At 50.5% G+C, this 21492-nt stretch overlaps 1 protein-coding gene across 1 annotated transcript in view; it reads right to left on the minus strand.

The window, feature by feature from the left end:
- The window catches only part of Timp2 (TIMP metallopeptidase inhibitor 2), a 46704-nt gene continuing 25212 nt past the window's right edge, over positions 1 to 21492 (minus strand). The window contains exons 2-5 of the mRNA XM_027425519.2: positions 10399 to 10499; positions 7535 to 7643; positions 4439 to 4563; positions 1 to 2848 (exon numbers count right to left, since the gene is read on the minus strand). Coding sequence (XP_027281320.1) covers positions 2651 to 2848; positions 4439 to 4563; positions 7535 to 7643; positions 10399 to 10499 — 533 coding nt within the window. The 3' untranslated portion in view covers positions 1 to 2650. The remainder of the gene's footprint in view (positions 2849 to 4438; positions 4564 to 7534; positions 7644 to 10398; positions 10500 to 21492) is intronic.

Genomic DNA, 21492 nt, shown 5'->3' on the forward strand with positions numbered 1-21492 from the left:
TTCTCTTTGATAATATGGTTTATTGTCCATTGACAGAGCAATCACTCAAAAATAAAAATAAAAACTGATACAAAGCATCAGAGACACGTGCAGCCGGCTTGTTGACTTTTAACAACCCTCAGGTGTTGCCAGCATGGAGTGCAGGGGGTTCGTCTCAGATTTCATATTCCAGCATGAACACGTGCTTCCCCCCCCCAACAACCAAGAGTTCAAACGGAAACAAAATCAACAAAGCTTTAAATTACATGGCAAGCTCACAGATATGTCTTAATATTTGTCAAGCAGAGATTTGGGAATATATACGTGTAAACGTCATCTGAAAGACTTCGAGTTTGCTGGCATGATGGGAGTAGAGAGAGGAAAGCCCAGTGCTCAGAACACAACAGTGCCAAGTTAACCAATGCCAAGTGGACGCGTTCCTTAAACTACACATTTCGGTTGATTTGCTGCAAAGGCATCTGAATGGCTGTTGCTTAGCTGCCATCTGGCACTTTGTCCCAGTAGCTTGTGTGTTTGTTTGCCTGTCTCTCGTCTGCCTGGTGTGGCCACAAAGATCAAGGCAAGTAGGAAATATAAAGAGCATCTTTTAGAACCAATCTACTCAGAGATTCCTTCCTCTCAATGGTTCGAACCAGGCACAAAAAAACAGCGGGCTGGAAAATCAGATATTCAGAAAACTCAAAGATCAGAAGAAGGATTCCTCGGTCCCAGGCCAGCTGTCATGCCAGGCTTTTCCACTCTGGGTCAAGTGCTTCCTCGATGCCGAAACATTTTTGTTTTTAAAAAGTGCAAAGTTCTGATGCTATCAAGGGCATAAACACAGCACAAGAATGCTCACAGCGAACGTCAGAAACAAACCAGAACATGTCAAGAAGTCAGCAGAAATGGGCATTGTTACGTATGATACCACTGCACAGGAAGCAAACAGGCTGGGTGGGATAGACCGCAGGGTCTCGTGGGCTGGTCCATGACAGCATCCTGGGAAGAGCATCACTGCACAACATGAAAATGTCCTCAGGTGGGGCAGGCCGACTCCCCGGGGAAACACCCCTTCCCCCTGCAAGTCTGTCTTAAAAGGGAATAGAATTCTGAGCTGCTGGGTCCTGGTGTGGGGGCGTGGCTAGTGGGGGGCGGATCTTAAGAGTTGCTTTGGGGTTTCTGATGATTAGGACAGGGTAAGGACCACTCACAGGCTGCCAGACTTCAGAGTCTGTTTTTGTGTGAGCATATGTGTACATGTTTGGATAACATACCAGTGTGTCCTCGGGACAGCTTATTTTTAAGACTTAGGTAGGAGGAAGAGCTACTATCTGTATTGTTAGTGACAAAGTTCTGCCTGTCTTAACCCCTATCTTATTGCCATCAGAAAATCTTTTTTTTTTTTTTTCAGGGAGCAAGTAGGTGCCCCAGTTCCCTATAAGGGCCTTAAATGGGTAGCCTCTGCGACATTAAGAGACAGACGCAGAATTGAGTGTGCTTGCCTCTCAGCCTCATAAGGTATCTTAGGAGAATGAGATCTCTCTAAGAGCAAGCCACGGCACCCTGGGAGCTTAATAAGACAAGATGCTCTCAGGCTCCTTCACTGCATAGGTTCACGGGCTTGGTTAATAACACTACAGAAATCCACACACAGTAATGATGGCCAGTCTAGCAGGGAAATTTCACTAGAATTTTTCTGTTGAGGCCTTACAGGACTGGCCTCTTAGCCTTCAGTTTGTGGGAAAAAGAAGGGAATGCCACCAGCATTCCACCAGTGGGGTGTGATGCTACAGAGAGCTGTGTGGCTCAACCCAGATACCTGAAGCCACTCAGAAAGGGGTTGACAATAGCTCAAGAGGCCTAAGAGCCACTGCAAGGACAGCCAAGCATCCCTCACCTCAGATTCTTGCCCCCAGCATGAGACCTCACAGATTCCCCAATAGGGGATGGGTGGAGACGGGGAAGGGTAGGACAGAAATTATTTGGCTGAAGCCAGAAACACGGCTCCTGTTCCCACGAGCGCAAGGGGCACCACTAAAAGTCTGTGGGTTCATGGGTGCAACTGGGCCTCCTAGACAAAGGAATCACTGGTTGGAGGGCTACTCTTGGACTCTGGTGCTCAGAGTCCATACCAGGTGCAGAGGAGATGGGGGGTACTTGCAAGGGGTGAGAGACTTAGACCTTGGGCCAGAGGGGTGGCCACTGCAGAAAACGAGGGACATGTCTCTCTCAGGATGAAAAGGACCTGGTAGGCCAGCTACACAGTCTCACAACAACCGTCAAGTGTTTCTGCAAAATGCGCATTCCCAGGCTCTGCCCCAGCAGGGCCAGGGGACCCTTAAATATTGCCTGTCAGCTGTATGTGACAGTGCCCACGAGACCTGGTAAAAAGTCTGTTTTCCACTCCTGCCTGGTACCCAAGGATCAAAGACTGAGACACACAGTGCTCAGCCTGGCACATGGAGGGGGTTTGGCAGGGACTCTGGCCTGCCTGCCCCTCCAGACCCACAACCATGTTTAGGGAAAATGGGGGGTGCAGAATCACACTAGCGTGAACCCACTTGGATGATTGATGTTTTATTCATGCTGTTTCCAGGAAGGGATGTCAGAGCTGGACCAGTCTAAACCCTCAGAGGCTTTTCAGTTGGCCGCAGGGGCTCCATCAGCCTGCTTATGGGTCCTCGATGTCAAGAAACTCCTGCTTAGGGGGTGCCGCTCCGCGGTACCATGCGCAAGAGCCGTCACTTCTCTTGATGCAGGCAAAGAACTTGGCCTGGTGCCCGTTGATGCTCTTCTCTGTGACCCAGTCCATCCAGAGACACTCATCCGGGGAGGAGATGTAGCATGGGATCATGGGGCAGCGTGTGATCTGGGGGATACATGCAGGCACATTTAGTTGGAACCAAGGAACAGTTGGGGCCAAGGGCACTTGGTTCATCTCCAGGACACAACCTGCTGAAGGTGTTCAAGAACCGTAGTCCTACTGAGTCCTTGGTCCCCACACTGTAGCTGAGGACAGGCCTGGAGGGAACTTGTGCATACACTGACCTCTGCACCCACCCACTTAGGTAATCCTGGTGTGACAGTGCACTTCTGCTTTGGGCCATCTGGTCTACCTTTTTTAAGGGAGGGTTTCAGCTTAGGCCCTTTTGCAGCTGCAGCTACCACAAGGGACTTACACTGGAGACAGATTAGAGCCAAATAAGAATTCCCATGCTTGTTCTTAATTACCTGCTTTGATCAATGGGTCAATAACTTTTTGACAAAAGAAATTATGAAGCTACAAGAGTGTCCACTTCTGGCCACACAGAGATGGAGAAAGGAGCTTGGGTTTTTGTTTGCTCTTGAGTCTCATGTATCCGAGGCTAGCCTAGAAATTTCTAGGCAGCATAGGACAACCTTGAACTTGTGACCAGACCACCTGCTCCCAACTCCTGAATGATGACATTACACACTTAGTTTATGTGGTGCTTTGCGTGTCCCAGCAAGCACTCCACCAACTGAACCACTTTCCAGCCTGCTTTTCCTTGTTTTCTGAGACAGAATCTCACTCTAGCCCAGGCTGGCAAGGACCTCACTGTACAGCACAGGTTGATTCCAAACTCGGCAGCCCTCCCATCTCACCCTCCCAAGTGAGGTGTATAAGCAGGCCCAACTAGAGTTTGCTTTGATATGCTAGGCACAGAGGAGCCATGCTCAGCCTGTATTTGGCTGGACACCTGGCATGGGATGATGCCTTTGATAGCCAAGTTATGGGAGCACCAGTCAGAAGGGGAGCAGGCATCATGAAAAAAAAGTGTCAGTTGGCACAGGCCATGGGACACGACTCTGCCGGCAACTCTCAGCCCCAGATTCACTCCTGGTATCACGAAGGAATGCTGGCTACCGGTACCGGTGAGGGAGAAAGCATCTGGGTCATGGTCATGGTTCCCAAATCTGGGAATAGCGCTCACCCTTTTCTGTCACATGTAGGCACGAGTGCATCTACAACTCTGCTTGTCGCCATCTCTAGGCAGACTCATGGAGACCCGTGCACAGAGGTCTAGAATGTTGGGAGTAGTACCTAGGCTCTTGAACACACAATGCTTACACCTATACATGGGTAGGAAAATATTTAGAGGACCGTATTCTCCCCACAAAATCTCCTTTCCTGGGAGCTTTTCTCCTTAGAAAGCTGACAGTCATGTGAACTGATTTGTGAGCTTTGTCCCACCCCATATCCTCTTATCTTCCAAATATTCCTTGCCAAGGACACAACTCAAGGTTCTCTGGGGATCTGGGAACCAAAGGCTTTGTCTCTAGCTAGACAGTCTCACTCCCTTATCTTCCCAGAGTTTATTCCAAATCAGGACTCACTGTCCTGAGGGTCTGGGAAGTCAAGGGCATGTCCCCAGCTGTCCACCTGGAGACCTCGTGATGGCAAAGCCAGGGAGGGGATGAGGACACACATCCTGCTCACCTTGCACTCGCAGCCCATCTGGTACCTGTGGTTCAGGCTCTTCTTCTGGGTGGTGCTCAGTGTGTCCCAGGGCACAATGAAGTCACAGAGGGTAATGTGCATCTTGCCATCCCCTTCTGCCTTTCCTGTGTGGAGAGTCACCAGGCTCAGTGGGAGGCTCAAGTCTCCTCCTCCTGCCTTCGTTCTGCATCTGGGTGCAGCTCTGGGTTTTGAAGGTCAGCTCTAACAACACCATGGTTGGACTACTCTGAGTTTTAAAATAGCTCATGTTGGGGCTAGAGAGATGCTGATCTTCCAGAGGACCAAAGTTCAGTTCCAAGTGCCTATGTCATAATCAGGCAGATTATAACAACTGCCTGTAACTCCAGCTTCCTGGGATGACGCCCTCTTCTAGCCTCGGTGGGCACTGTACCCCCTAGAATAAATCTCCCCCTCACGTAAAATAAAACAAAACATGCTCCCAATTTTTTGGTTATTGAGACAGGGTTTCTCTGTGTAATAGCCCTTAACTGAACTAGAGCTCATTTTGTAGACCACACTGGCCTTAAATTCACTGGGATCCATCTGCCTCTGCCTCCCGAGTGCTGGGATTAAGGGCAGGCCGAGGACTCTGGCTTGTCAGGTGTTGGCCACCAGTCCAAATCCAAACAGGTGTGTTTTCAGGGGTGACACCTGGGCACACACGGACCACTTGCACCTTTTCACTGTACTAGTTTGTTCTCTTTGCATCTTTAGTTGCCCCCCATTGAGCCAATGAGATAGCTCAGTGTGTAAAGGCACTTGCTGCCAAAACTGTCAGTCTGAGTTCAATCCCAGGGACCTCATTGTAGGAGAGTGCTGACTCCCTCAAACTGTCCTGACTTCCACTCATAGGCCATCATATGTGTGCATGTGTATAAAAACAGGAAATCACCTGTCAGATTCAGTGGAAAAGAATATCACATTAAAAATTGATACTAATCTGAGCAGGGGGTGAGTATAAAACTCAGTACTAGAGCCCTGCCATAGCATGTCTAAGGCCTTGATTCCATCCTTAGCACCACCAAATATGTGTATGTATGTGTGTATGCATGTGTATGTGTCTATATGTGTGTATGTATGCATGTATATATGTGTGTGTGTGTATGTGCACGTGTGTGTGCATGTGTGTGTATGTATGTGCATGCGTGTGTGCGCATATGTATGTATGTGAGTGCATGTGTGTGCATGTGTATGTATGTATGTGTGTATATGTATGTATGTGCACGTGTGTGTGCATGTGTGTATGTGTGTGAGTGCATGTGTATGTATGTATGCATGTGTGTATGTATGCATGTATGTATGTATGTGTGTGTGCACATATACACAAAAAGAGAAGCAATTCTTCTACCTGCTATAACATGGACAGACCCTGACAGCATGCTCAGTAAAATAAGCCACCACAAAGGCATATCTACCTTGCTACAGCCATGAGCTCCCTACAATAGACAAGGTCACAGAAAGTGAAAGCAGAAGGTGGGGGATGGGGCCCAGGAAAAGACAAGAAGTGAGATGCTCTTGGCCAGTGGACAGAGATATAGTTTGGGAAGATGGCACAGTCCTGGAATAGATAGTCATAGTTACATGCTATTGTAGCTATATTTAGTGTCACCGAATCCTATGCCCAGGCATAGATATAAAGGCAACCCTATAATATGTGTTTTCTGCAGGTTTTGTTACATTCACTTATGTTGTGTGTGTATAGGTGACTGGGTACATGGATGGGTGTGTACGTGTGGAGGTCAGAGGACAACTTAGTGTTATTTTTTCTTCTTCTATCATACAGATTCTGAGGATCAAACTCAGATTGCCAGGCTTAGTGGCCAGTGCCTTTACCCACTGAGCTATCTAGCTGGCCTAGATACTAGGTTTGTGGGGTTTTGTTTCTCAAAAACAAGGTCTCACTGTGTAGGCTCACAGAAATCCACCTGTCTCTGCCTTCCAAGTGCTAGGATTAAAGACGTGTGCCACCATGCCCAACTACACTAGTGCAGTTTTTAAAACAGCACGCAGTGTATTTAAAAGTGTCTTTTATTGATGTAATTCTCTGGGGCCGGTCAGGGCACTAAAATGTGCCCAAACGTCTGGGGCAGTGTGTGTGTGATGTAGTCTAAGTGACAGGCACATGGTACCTTCAATCTTCATCACACCTGGAGCTACAGTGGAGTCTTCTCGGGCCTAGGAAACTTGCGCTGTGCTATTTGTGTGGCTTTCTCCTTACTTAGAGGAGGAGGAGCGGCCACACATGGGTGTAGAGGGACAGTACAAAACAGATGCTACATGTGGGAGCCCTCCGATGGCCAGTGTGGAAGACAGGCATTCGGCACGACAGAAAGCGCTGTCCACATACACAGTCACTGAAGTAATCTGGTCTCCCATGGGGATTGACTTCCCAGGCTTTGTGTGGACCCAGAGCCTCGCTTGTGCAGAAGACGGGCAGAGCCAGAGAGAATGCCCTAACGTGGCTCCCAAGTATACAAAACAGAGCAGCCCCCAGCTGTGCTCATCACCCTGCTGCCTTGTAGGACTCCACCCTCCCCTTTGCTCAGGCATCCACAGCCTCCTGGTAGCATCAGGGCAAGAAGTCTGGGGCAGGAATTTGAGCCTGGTTGTAGCAGTCACTGTGTGTCAGGGCTCCTGATAGTAAGGCATGGCTTACCTATCTGTAAATCACCTGCCCAGAAAGAAGCCCCTTATTGGTGTGGTAGGCTGGTTTCCATCTCATGGACCAGAAAGCAGTGTCCATGCTTGAGATGACCAAGTGGTCAGCAGGGCTGACTGACAGGTCTGGCCCCAGGGGTTGAAAATAGAGTCCGTGTGCATGGCTACCGAGGCATATCCCTCCCAGGGGGCACTAGCCTGGAGAGACGGCTAATACAGACAGTTTCGGTATAGATGAGCACCTGGGGTGTCTCTGGAAGTAGGTGCTGGCCAGCAGTCCTTGTGCCCGTGCAGCTGGGCTGGCTCGCCCCTAGAGGGCAGTGTGGGAAGCTTGTTCCTCAGGGACCAGATGACAGGACCGCAGAGGAATTCTGCTAGGGTACCATGACCCAGTACTAAGGCTGAGCTCCTACACACCTGCAATTAGATACTCCTTCTTTCCTCCAACGTCCAGCGAGACCCCGCACACTGCTGAGGAGGGGGCTGTGTAGATAAACTCGATGTCTTTGTCAGGGCCTTTGAACATCTGCAAAACACAGGGGGGCAGGAGTAAGCCGCCATGGGGTTCCCAACCAAAGCATGATGGGAACAGGGGTACATGGCTGCACCCAGGTATGCCCCCCCCCCCGTACTCCCCATCCCAAGGTGCATAGAGGGTAAACAGGGGATTCAAAAGCCACCACTGTTTTCGAGATGTGTTCAGAGTCACACATCAGCTTAGGGATATAGGCAGATCTCAGTTGGCAAACACAGCCTGCCAAGGCTTTGTCCAAGGTAATTTCTGAGCACAAGGTCATCATTTCCAAACCTCCGTATAAATTCTAGGAGATTCTCACTTGCCACAGAGGGTCACGTCTCTGTCTTCTTCCCAGGAACCGGGTTCATTTGCTTGCTTGAAAAACAAAACCAACCAACCAACCAAAGTGTATGTGTGTGTGTGGGGGGGGGGGCGGTCTTTAATCCCAGCACTCAGGAAGCAGAGGCAATCAGAACTGTATAAATTCTAGGACAACCAAGGCTACACAGAGAACCCTGTCTCCAAAAACCAAAAAGCTAAAAACAAATAAACAAAAAACCACACACTCACAAAAAGATTGTTTTTAAATTTTTTTCCTTTTCTTTTGATTTTCTCTTTTTCCCTTACCCCCATCCCTATCTTTTGGGTCAAACCTGGAGCCTTGAGCCCAATAATTTACACCCCAGCCCTACTTCCACAATTTTTCTTTTTCTGAAACTAAATTCTCACTTTGTAGCCAGACCTGGATTCGAACTCTCCATTCTCTTTGCCTCAGCCAGGATGCTGGGTTTATAGGGTTTTACTACAGCAGGCTGTTTATTTCCAGGGATCTTGGCGAAGCACTGACTACCTGATGAGAACAAGGGGAGAAGGGCTCCCCCTGGAGCCAGAACATAACCCCAGAGTCACTGGAGGGTTTCATTTATTTCTCAGCATCTGACTCATTTCAGGGGTATGCCTGCTCTTCAGGGGTATGCCTGCTGCCCCTCAGAGGAAGACACCTAGATGTGTGTGGGGGTTTCACCCCGCTCCCCTTTTACTCACACCCTTCCCGACACCCCAGAAGAGGGTTTTCGTTTGCCTCTTCCTTCCTTCCTTCCTTCCTTCCTTCCTTCCTTCCTTCCTTCCTTCCTTCCTTCTTTCCTTCCTTCGAGTTTTAAATATTTATTTTTATTTCTACTTCCATGGTGTGTTTGTGTCTGTGTGTCTGCTACCATGAGGTGCCCTCAGAAGCCAGATTCCCCTCAAGCAGGGCCGGCAGGCAGTTGTGAGCTGCCTGACATGGGTGCTGGGATCCTAATTCTGGAGGAGTAGTCAGTGCTCTTACCCACTGAGCCTTCAGGCTGCAGTCCCTCTCCAGGACAAAACGGCTTTGGGGAGCTCAGTTCTAACGCTGTAGGAAGGAAGGTTGCCAGGGCAACAGAGTCACTTCCTGGTATTAAGCCACGAGGAGGTGATGAGGTTACGCAAGCCCACCTGCTTCTCTGCCTCAGAAGGAGACTTTGGTATTGAGAGTTAGTCGTTCCTGAGGTGACACATGGGATGAGGAAGTGCTCGCTCCTCTGGCCTGTTGATAATATTTATTTTCAATTTTGGTAAATAAGGATGTCTACAACCACTACTGCATGACAAAGCTGTCCCTAACACTGGAGGAGCCAGCTGTCTTTCTTTGAATACCAAGTTAGTAAATGTCAACTACCAGAGCAGGCATGTACCACCCTACCTAGTTTTGTAATTCCAGGGATCAAACTCAGGGCTTCATGTGTGCTCGGTAAGCATGCTACCAACTGAGCCATATCCCCTGCCTCTCCCTTAACATCTCTCTCTCTCTCTCTCTCTCTCTCTCTCTCTCTCTCTCTCTCTCTTCGTGTGTGTGTGTGTGTCTGTCTGTCTGTCTGTCTGTCTGTTTCTCTCTCTCTCTCTCTCTCTGTCTGCCTCTCTCTGAGTATCTCTGTCTCTCTCTGTCTGTCTCTCTCTCTAACACTGGTTCTTCCCATTTGTCTCTGACACACAAAGTACTCTGAATATACTAGCAGACACCACCACAGCCACGACTGGGGCCATCTGCAGTTCCCCGACCACAGCCCTGTCCGCTCAATGGGCTACCTTCTCAGTAAATGGCCCACCACAGTCAGGAAGCTGCCCTCAAGTACAACTGACTGCCAGACTCTTCCTCTTATGACATGCTACCCCCAGGTTTATCACCTGGTAAAATCAAGCTAGTCTGTTTCTGGAATTAGGGTGACATGGTGGTTTGAATGAGAACGGGCCCATGGGGTCAAATATGCAAATGCTTGGTCCCCTAGTAGGTAGAACTGTGTGGGAAGGATTAGGAGGTATGGCTTTATTGAAGGAGGTCTGTCACTGAGGGTGGGCTTTGAGGTTTCAAAAGCTCATGCCAGGCCCAATGTCCCTCACTCCACCTGCTGCCTTAGGGTCAGGTTGCAAAGCTCTCAGCTACTGCTCCAGAACCATCCACGTCTGCCTGCCTCCCACCATGATGACCACGGACTCATCTTCTGAAACTGTAAGCAGGCCCCTGTTTAATATGCTTTCTTTACAAGACTTGCTTTGGTTCCTGTGCCAAGCATAGGACAGTGACTGAGGCAGCTGAAAACCTCACATTTCTGCCAGCCTTTCATGTTCTTGTGGCTTAAGGAGAACTGGGCTTCTTTGTGGCTTGACAGCTCAGCTTTCTGGCTTACGGTGGCTGGGAGGCGTTCCAGGACCCCATCCCTGCTTCCCCCACCAAACCAGGGGCTACCTTTATCTGCTTGATCTCATATTGGATCCTCTTGATGGGGTTGCCGTAGATGTCGTTCCCGGAATCCACCTCCTTCTCGCTTACTGCTTTGGCCCTGATCACTGCAAAATACAGAGACACAGATGAGGAGAGTCCCGGAGGACCAGGATTCAGGCTCTGCCCAGGGGAGGAAGGTGTCCCTCCCTACTGGAGGTACAAAGGGAGGTGGGTCTATTGCCCAAACACTGTAACCTGAGGGGGTCAGAGGAGTTGGGTTGGCACAGGAAGGAGAGGAGACTCTGTAGCTTGTTGTCCTGGGTTGGTTAGCAAGAGTTCTTTGCTGTGGCTGGGATGTGATTCAATTGGCCGAGTGCTTGACTAGTATGCACAAAGACCTGTGTTCAGTCTCTAGCACCAAGTAAAAGTGGGCGCAGTGACACACACTTTTAACCCCAGTCCTTAGGACATGGAGTCAGGAGGGTCAGAACTTCAAGGACAGCCTGGGCTAATAAAACCCTGCCTTACCAGGTGGTGTGTATATGTGTGGTGGGGGACACGCCTTTAAGCCCAACACTCAGGTAGATCTCTGAGTTAGAAGCCAGCCTGTTCTACAGAGTGAGTTTCAGGGCAGTCAGGGCTACACAGAGAAACCTCTTGTCAAAAACAAAAATAAAAAAAAACAAAACAAAACAACAACCACAAACCTGACTCAAAGACAAAATCAAAAACCAAAAAGCTGGCCAGGCATTGGTGGCACAGGCCTTTGATCCCAGAACTTGGGAGGCAGAGGCAGGTGGATCTCTGTGAGTTCGAGACCAGCCTGGTCTTCAAGAGCTAGTTCCAGGACAGCCTCCTAAGCCACAGAGAAACCCTGCCAGGAAAAACAAAACAAAATAAAACAAAATACCAAAAAGCTGGGTGTGATGACTCACACCTTTAACTCCTGCACTTGGAGCAGAGGCAGGTGGATCTCTGCGAGTTCAAGGCCAGCCTGGCCTACATAGTGAATTCCAGGACAGCAAGGGCTACAAAGTGAGACCCTGTCTCAAACAAAACCACCCCAAACAAAACCCAAACCAATGTATCCCAAATGAATCATTTGTTGACTAGGGCCATAGGCGGCTCTGTACAGCGGTAGGCTGTGGCCATGGGTCAGGTTCTTCCTACCTACTGGTGACTAGAGAAACAGTAAACAAATGGCCTAGCATATAGTCCTGCCCCTGCAGGTAGGGCTGGTGGAGAGGTGACTCTGTCATGCCAGCATCTCATCCTCAAACAGACTTTGGAGGCTCAAGAAGATGGGCAGCCATCCACCGCAAAGGAGCCTGGTTATTCAGATTTGGGGTCTCCACAGGGGTGGGGGGGTCCTGGAGCACAGCCCAGAGCAAAGCACCGGCCTAGCATTCAAGAGGTTCAGAGATCCCTCTCTAGAAGTTTCCGTGTGAGATGTCGTATGGGACAAGCGTGTGAAGGTCATGTATCATTTCTCAGGCGCCACCTGCCTTGGTTTTTGGGTGTTTTTTTTTTTTTTCTCCATTTTTATTTGTTGGGGGTGGGCAGGGTTTGCACATTGCCGGATACAGCCAACATGTCAAAGTCAGAGGACGCCTTATGGGAGTCTCTCCACCGAGTGGGTTCCAGGGATGGAACTGAGGTGAACAGGCTGTGGCAAGCAAGCGCCTTTACACACTGAATCCTGTCACTGAATTCCCCACCTTATTTTTTGAGACAGGATGTCTCATTGGCCTGGAGCTCACTGGCTGGCTTGCCAGCAAGCCTCTGCGTTCAACTGTGTCTTCCTTCCCAGTGCTGGGATTATAATCACAGGCCACCAGCCATGGCTTTGTGAGACATTCTTTAAAGTAACATGTATTCTGAGAAGCGTGACAGGCGTGGAGTCGGAATGCATATCATGCAGGCTATGGATCTGGTCAGTAGTGCTGTCAAACCTTAGACACAAATGGTAAGGAAGCAGGACATGCTCGAAGAATATCTAGGACAACAATCAAAAGAAGTGATGGGAAGGGATATACCAGGAAAGTTCCAGAATGTTCTGGAGCCTGGTCGTGCCTAGCATGGGTTTTTCTATCAGTAATTAAGCCCCTGGGCCCTCCCTGGAAACTCTACCACCAAAGCTTAGCAGATCCTCCCACAAGCGGGGCACTCCCTTTCATTACTTGGAGGTCATTAGCTGGGCCAGGGTCTGTTTTAATGGCTTTAAAAGCTTTGTCCTTCAAATGGCAGTGGCATAGGGTCACTCTGGGCACGCGTTCTGTCACTGTGCACATGAGCTAGATGGAGACAGGGGAGCAGACAGTGCCGGCTCATAGTCTCCAGCGGTCAGCTTGAGTCTTGGAAACTTCTGGCCAGGACTGTTTACCACAGAGGCAGGGAGGTCCAGGCACGTGGGAGTGCCATCTGCTGCTCAGACCCCAGCAATGTTCTCTGGATCCCTCCCCACTGAGTCTCACACCACAGCCCAGGCCCCACCCAGCTCGAGGCCCATTTACATTGGTCCTTCTGTGAGGCTGAGTCACTACTGGCCTGGCCACAGGTTCCTGTTTCCCAGCCCAAAGCAGGCTTCACTTCAAACAGCTACAACCTGGTAAAAGCTACCTGGCAGGTCACTCTAGAACAGAGGGCTCGTTTTTGGTTCTATGCCTTCCCCATAAACATTTCTTGCAAAATGCTTTCACTTAGTCGGGCGTTGGTGGCATATGCCTTTAATTCCAGCACTCGGGAGGCAGAGGCAGGCGGATCTCTGTGAGTTCGAGACCAGCCTGGTCTACAAGAGCTAGTTCCAGGACAGCCTCCAAAGCCACAGAGAAACCCTGTCTCAAAAAACAAAAACAAAAATGCTTTCACTTAAAATTCAAGCCAGGAGTGGTGGCACACACCTTTAATCTAACCACCAGGGAGGCAGAAGCAGAAGGAGCTCTGAGTTTGAGACCAGCCTGGTCTGTAGAGCAAGCCAGGGTTATACCTGCAACCCCACTTTTCCCTTGTTCTTTCCTAATCCACCCTGTTTCCCTGTCCCCCACATGCTGGGATATCTAGATATGTGCCATCTCTGAACAGGAAAGCTCTTCTCCCCAAATGTCACCTCCAGGCCCCTGCCTGGAGAACTTCCATTCATCCTGAGAAACCCTTCCTGTTTTCTTCCTGCAGCGACAGGTGTATTGCTCATCTCTAACATACTCTGCTGTAAATGTTTGTTCACCTGTCATCTGAGAGGTCATGACAAGTAGAGGCCATGTTACAGAAGACCCGGGGCTCAGAAAACAACTACCAGATGGAACTGGGCTGACTATGACGGCCTTGGGTTGACAGCATAGGCGTGCTGGCCCTTGGTCCCTCCTGTGTAATCTATACAACCATCAGCATTGCAATGTTTATGCAAATGTGTAAGCATGCCAGGTAAACTTTGGAGGCCAGGTAAACACTGTCATGTGTTTTTCTTTGAATAGCACTGTCACCTGCTCAGAAACAAGAGGGGACAGGGGTTCCAAAGGAATGGTCCATCTCCCTCTACTGGCCTAGAGAACTTGCTAGCCTTGCTTCAAGTAGTGGCCCACTATACTGTACAATGCTTCAATGTGTCTGCTAAGCACTGGGACTACAGCTCAGCTGGAGAAGGACTTATATAGCAAACATGAAGTCCTTAGCTTAAGTCCCAACACATACAACTGGACATGGCCCATGTTTGGAATCTCAGCATTCCCTAAACTATTATGGAGTTTGAGGCTAGCCTGAGCTACTTGAGACCATGTCTCAACACAAAACAACAACAAAAAGTTCAGTAAAAAAACAGCAGCATCGATCTGTTGAAGACTGGAGTTCCTGCTGATCACCAGGGCTTATCTGTAGGTCAGACAGACTCCTTGTGGTCTACATTCAAGGTTGGCCTTAGAAACCCCTGATCCATTGCTCATGGCTGCCGGAGCAAGGATTGGCTGCTGCATGGGTGCACGATTGTCAGACTTCAAGACAGGCATTGATTGGTGTGGACATGCCTCCGGGGCATGGCAAGTGTCTGCAAAATAGCTGCCTGCTTGGCTGCTGGGCCCTGGTAGTGACCAGGCAGAGGGAACAGTAAGGTGCAAGGCGAAGGTGCTTGACTCCTGACAAGAGAATTCCCCAGAAAATGGCCACTTCATGGACAAGCCTGTCCAGTATTCAAAACATAGCCCTGGTACTTGGAATCCCAGCAAGTGCAGCAACTGTCCACATCCTTTACCACCGACACAGGGAAAGCAGAGAAGAACGAATGACATTTCTTGGAGAAGATGATATTGAGCTAATGATGTGAGTTCCCCAGGAGGCTGTGAAGAGGTTCATTGGTTGACAAGGAGCATAAATACAAAGGTCTCCTGGGGAGGGAACTGCTGCCTCTCACCCTCCACTGCTGAGGTTGCTGAAGATAAGATTTCTCAAACAGTCCTTCGGTATTTCTTTATGAACTTTAGTTTAATACAAGTAGAAGAAATGGAGAGTCATCTTAGGAAATGTAAAATTTCTTGTATGTGTCTGTATGACACAAGAAATAAATATAATACAAGAAATAAAAAGAATGTACTTCTGAAAAAAAAAAGTTCAGTAAAATGCACCATCCACTTGGCAATCAGAAAATAAGCCCAGTGACTTCCAAATTCTCTCCCATGGCACTGAGGACCCAATACTACTGTCTTATGGAAGTCCCCGAGTTCCCACACACGCCCAAGTCCCTGATTCGATCTAAGACAAATGGCAGGTAAGGAATCTGGTGTAAGAATGTGTGTTAAAGGCATGGCGGAGAGGAGCGCTAACCTCGGCCGTCATCAGAGATCACTTGATGGCACATCAGACACAGATGTCGCCACACAGTGTCATAAGGTGGGGAGGGTTAGTGAGGCCCTGGGAGGGCACTCCGTGCAAGGAACACATCGTGGAAGAGTGAATGGGGCAGATCTCTCCACTCCTACATGACAAGGACCCAGAAAGCCAGCTCTGGTCTGGTGGCACAGCTGTGTACTCACTTGGCCTCAGGGCTGTGGGCCATATGCTTTCTTTTTTGAAATTTTCAGAAGGTCAGGGATGTTTGTAGGGAGTGGGGGCGGGGCAGGCTGCTTCTGGCCCTCAGACCCAGGCTACAGATACTTTAGAGTAGAAGCCTGGATGGTTTCCTCTCTGAGAGAGAGAGAGAGAGAGAGAGAGAGAGAGAGAGAGAGAGAGAGAGAGAGAGAGAGAGACACGGGGTTAGGGACTATCGACCTTGGCTGCAGCAGACACCTGTCTTAGCTGTAGCTGTCACCTGGTGAGATCAGTGGGTGGAGAAGGGGAAGGGGGGATGTCTTGCCAGTAAAAGCTTCTGCAGGCCTGGCCTTAGAGGGATGTCTGATCTAGAGAACCAGGTAGACAGATGGACAGGAAATCCCGGGTGGCAGACAGGAAAGGAAAGTAAATAAAGAATCCTCCAGAAGCATAACCCCACACACGGCAGTGGTCAGCAGTGTGACCTCCAGAGTGACTGTGAGGGCTATACAGGAAAATAGGCCATGTCACAGAATGGATAGCCTCTCTTTATCCCAGGCCATCCGAAGGACAGGGAAATCTAGACTCAAAGAATTTGGGATGAACTAGAAGCAAGGCATGAGTGCCTGTTGACTGGATACTTACATGCTAGGTTGGGGGCAGACACCAGGGTAGGACCAGCCACATTAGGCCCTGTCCCATTACCTATCCAAGGAGCTGGACAAGGCAGCAGGGGAGTCCTGCTTAACTGTTTTTGTTGTAACCCCCACCCCATGCAGCTCAAAATTTGCTTTTTCCTCTTTTCCTTTTGCTAACCCAACATCTGGGTTTGCCATCAAGAGTGCTACACTGGCTGATGAATTCACTGCCAGATGCTGGCTACTGGAATGCACAAGCGTTGACTTTAACTCAGAGCACACACAACCGCAGAGCCCCTACCCCCATCCCTCCGGCTGAGGACACCACATGATGTCACTTCCCCCTAGAGGAGCCTGCAAAAACAATCCCAGTGCACCCAGCCAGAAAGGGATGGGAAAGAGCTAGGTGTCTGGAAAGTCAAGGGCACTGACGATGAGCCAAAGATGACGGGCAGTGTTTGAACCTTGAGAAACACAACTGCCCCAGGACGCCAACAGAAGTAGGGCTGTCCTGCTATTATCCTATGAGGAACTTTCTAGAAACCTTGATGCCATGGTCGTGGCAAAGGGAAGCCGGAAGATTCAACACACTCCACAGATCCCAACCATGGCAAGCACAGCCTCGGTTCTCCCTCCCAGGGAGCTCCTGTCTGTCTCCTGGGCCACCATCACATGGTCCACTGAGTCCTAAAGACATGTTCATAAATTCAACAACTGTATGTATGTGTGTGTGGAGACAGGGAGAGGGGGAGAGAGGGAGAAAAGAGAGGGAGGAGGAAGGGAAGGAGAAAGAGGAAAGGGGAGAGAGAGAGAGAGAGAGAGAGAGAGAGAGAGAGAGAGAGAGAGAGAGAGGGAGGGAGGGAGGGAGGGAGAGGGAGAGGGAGAGGGAGAGGGAGAGGGAGGGAGAGACTCTCACTATGTAGTTTTGGCTGACTTGAAACTTACTGTGTAAACTTGAATTTGGAGATCCACCTGCTTCTGCCTCCCAAGTGCCGGGATTAAAGGTGTGCATCACCACACCCAGCTCAACAAGTTTTTAACTTTATGGTATCCATAGTAACATCGTGGAAGTTTCTTGAGGATCTAAAGACACACCATGCCCATAGTCCACAGAAAGGTCATAACCTGAAGGAGAGCTACCTGCAAGATTCCTCCTAGCTGTGGGCCAGCTACGCACGGGACAATCCCATATGCCCAGGGAATATTTACATACCATGGATGGATTCCACTTAGCTCCCTCTCTAAAGTGTGGGCTTCCCATTTTGAGCACAAATGAACCTAGAGGCATCAGCGTCTATTTTCTGAGGCTAAAATTTTTACTCAGGATTACCAGAGGATCACAACCAGGCCACCCTGTCCTTCAGGGTTCTGCAATGACCTGGGCCCAGCAAGGTCCTAGAGAAAATATGGGAAGTTAATTTGGGGGTGGTTCCTCCCTCTTGGAACTACGAGATAGAATGGGAGCCTTTGCCAAGACACTGTCAGCAACGATCGCCAAGGGATGGCAGTGCTCTGATGCTGTAGCTAGATTGGGGTCAAGCAAAGACACAGGGAGCTGCACCACTTTAAGGCCACTAACATCAAGGTGGGGGAGCCCCCCAGAGAGACCCCCGTCTCACAGATGCACGTCAGTAGCTTCAGGCCTAGTTGTAACCCTCCTAAGGTTATCTGCCCCATTTCTTCTTTTCGTGGAAGAGTTACATGCCAATCAGTTAAAAAAGAAACATCATTCTCTCCCAGAATCAACCCAACCTGTGAGGCCCCGGTGTCTTCTTCCAGTCTGTTGTGGGGCACATAAACTCTATTAAGCCCCCAGAAAACAGCATGACAATACTTTGCCATTCACACCCTCAACTCAGGTGGCAAAGTTCCAATTCCATCCATAACTAGACCCTGTGACTGCGAGTGGGGTCAGTTTCTTGTCCCCTTAGAGTGGACAGCAAACACCCACAGCTGGTCATCCCGGCCAGCAAAGACTACCTGACTTTAGGAGGTGTAACCCCCCACACTGCTGCCCTAATTCTACACCCTCAGCTGGGGACATAAGACCAGCCACACACAGTTCCTGGCTTTGTCCTAGGCAACTGCCACCACATGGTTACATTGTCCAGGATGCTGTCCTTGAAGAGCAGTGAAAGGGCCTGGGGAAGACTTGGATGGACCTCCTTTGTTCCTCAGAACTGGTCAGAGCCAGAGGCACCGCCATGGATGGTGATGGTGATGAACATTGGGGCTTAGCCCTGGGGCACTAAAACCTGCTCTGGCTCCCAGGCTTGAGGCCACACCTTAGCTTGTGGGGTACAGGCATGGGTGAGCAGCCTGGTGTCCCAAGGAACCAAAGGCAGGTTTGGTGTCCATAAGTCCTCGGGTACCAAGGACACCAGCTCTACCTTCTGTCTCTGGTCTCATGGTGCCGACCCCTCCCTCTGTATATGGGTGAGGTCATCCACTGAGCTCTGCCCTGCCTTGTCCCTTCCATGCCCAGCCACTCTGGGTTAGTGAAAAAGACCTTCTCCAAATCCCTTTTCTCTCATTTCCATAAAAAGGAAAGGGGCGGGGAAGGGGGGCCGCTGCCATTTGGTAATTAAAAGCAGTCCCGTGCTGGGTGCTGGTGAGCGGGATTTGGCTTCCTTGCACCAGCAGCTGAGACCAGCCCCTCCCACAGAAACTCCCAAATCCGATCATCGATCCCATCACAGGCAGCAACGGGGCTTTTGGGGGAGTGTGAAACCAAACAGGGCCCCAGCCTTAGGGTAGGGCTGAGCCTACTCAGGATGAGGTCAAGACCTGCTCATCTCTAACAACTCAGGCCAAGGCGAGCAGATGGGTGTGGCTGAGGGTGAGGCAGAGGGAAATGGGGTTGCAAGGCTATGACCAGGGGACTGCAGGGCGTTCAGCTCTAGGCCACACCACCCATGGACTGGTGCCTGGGAACGTGCCAGGCCTGCCTAGCAGCAGGCTTCCTGCCCACCGCTCAGATTCTAGCATGCTAGCAGGCACAGGAGGGCGGCTGTCCGCTAGATGCCCGTCTCCATGGAGACCAGCTTTCCCATCTCCATTTCCTGCCCATTGCTTTGGCTCTTCTCAGGGAGGGCGATGGCACATCTTCATGAGTAAGCAGGAGGCTGCAGCATTCTTGGTTCAGCTGCCTTGTGCCCCGGGACCCTGGCTCTTCGCTCTAGGCCCGGTGGGACTGAGCCCACGCCCTGCCACCCTCCCTCTCCAGCTGTGGACCAGCAGGAGCTCATGCCAGGGCTTTAAGCTCAGCCCTTCCCGTTCATGTTCACGTGCTGCTGAATCATTTGAAAAAAATGCATCCCGCTCCTGGGAGGGTTTGCTGAGAACAGTGTGGCTTTGTGGAGGAGGCTGCTGCTCGGCAGTTTCTCCGCCAAGGAGCCAAAGGCCTCGAGAAAGCTAAGCTCAGCCCTGTAAATCCCAAACCCGGGTAAGCTGGGCAGTGGCCTGATAGGGCTGGAGGCAGAGAAAGCCTAGAGAGGTCCCTGGGGTACTCTGCCAATCCCGAAAGCCGTCTCCACACAGCCCTGAGGAAGGGGCTGGGGGACAAGACAGCAGAGATGCATCAGGATTCTTTCTGCTCAGCAGCTATTGCTGCAGAGGGCCAGCAGCACCCTCCTTCATCCACTGGTTCCCAGAGCAAACCTATGGTGACTGGCCCTTTGGACCTAGGCTTCAGTGCTGAGTACTCACGCCCTGCCCACGAGTGGGACACGAAGGCACGGGGCTGTGAGCAGAGTCAATAAACCATGTCTGAAGGGAGATGGCAGGACATGGCTTCCTACTCCCTGTCCCCTCATTAGTCCAGTGTCCCCCTGCCATGCCATGGAGTATGGAGGACATTCAGGACAGTTCTCAAGTCCCAGCCAGATGGTTCAGGGCCTGCAGCTTCCCCAACCGGGCTCCTCTGGACTGACTGAAGGCCAGACCCTGTTGGGTCTCAGAGGTCTGAACTGACCTGGTGTCATGTTCTACTTGTTGGAGGGACACGGCAGGTTAGAGGGGGTCCCTGCCCCACTCCCAACTCCACACCCCATTTCTAAACCCATCTTCTCACAGACATGGCGTCTTGGGTGCTGCCTGTGCCTGGGGTTAGGTGGGGAGAGGTGACTGAACCAAACGTCTGACTCAATGGAATCACCATGGTTATAGCTGACTGGCTCAGCCAGTGTGGCAGTGAGCAGGGCAGGCAAGGGGATCCACCACACCTGCGCCTCTCGCCTGTTGGACACTCTGGGCATGCCCCAACCTGTGGGCAAACATGGTGCCTATCTGCCACTTGGTGAGCCCCAGATTTGAGTCCATGTAGTTGGGAGACTCTGATAAATGCAGTCCACAGTAGGAATAAAGATCCAGCACACCCCGCTAGGGTTCACAGTGCTCTGAGGTGGTACATGGAAAGAGCCTGGGTTCTCCTGCTTCCGGGTTGAAGCTGCACACACCTTTCAGTGGTGCTGTCCTGCCCCCGCCCCCATCTCAGTCAACTGGCAGCTTATAGGACTGGAGTGTGAATAGGGACCATCCCCTGACCCTGGCCAGCATGGCCGTCTCTGTGAACCAATGCTTCAGGAAGGATTTGAATGGTACCACAGGAGCCAAAAGTGTCTCCCGATGAATACTCGCATCAAGAACGAGAGAGCTGGTGACAGAGATGGCTGGAAGTTGGGCATGAGGGGAGGAGATAGTGTCAAGGCTGGGGCAGTCAAAGCGTTGACCCCTTGCCTGGCACCCAGAGTGGCAGAGCCTTACTTAGTTCCTGTCACTACGGAACACTGCTCCCTGTGGAGGCTGACAGGTGAGAGGAATGGAGAGGACTAGGGAGGCTCCAGGTTGCACCCAAAGACTTTGCATTGCCACTCAGAAGTTGCAATTGGAAGAGTGAAAATGGGGTCTACACAGACTCCTGAACCTCTGAGGATGAGGTGGGAGGCAGCCATGGCAGCTCCTTAGGGAATCATTGGGAAACTTTTTTTTTGTGGGGGGAGATTCTAGCGATTGGATTTACCACCCCCACCACTGGCCTGGGTCAAGGCTAGACAATCTCCCTTTAGCCTTCAATAAGACAGTAGGAGAGGACAGGGCATCTTCTCATGCTTGCTGCCAAGGGACAGTGTAGGTGTTACTGTCCGGGCAGAGATGAGTCACCTTCCAGCATGTCTCAACACCCATCCCTACACCTACTTTTAGCTCAGTGTAGCCAGGAAGGAGGGACTCCTTACTCAGAACATGGGCCACAAATACCATCTTTGTAAATGGAAACAAAAACAATGTGTCTGCTCATTGGGCTGTGGCTTCCAACTAAGTTGGGAGGTGAGGTCCAGTTGTGACTGCAGCTTTAAGCCAAGGGATGCCACAAGAGCTGCTCTACTCTTCGGGACAGAGGTGATGCTGTAGGGTGTTCATGCAACACTGAGCATCACCTGACAGGCACCAGCTGAGAACAAGGTATGAT

Source organism: Cricetulus griseus, chromosome 7 (assembly GCF_003668045.3).
Source record: "Cricetulus griseus strain 17A/GY chromosome 7, alternate assembly CriGri-PICRH-1.0, whole genome shotgun sequence".
In the NCBI taxonomy this organism is placed as follows: Eukaryota; Metazoa; Chordata; class Mammalia; order Rodentia; family Cricetidae; genus Cricetulus; species Cricetulus griseus.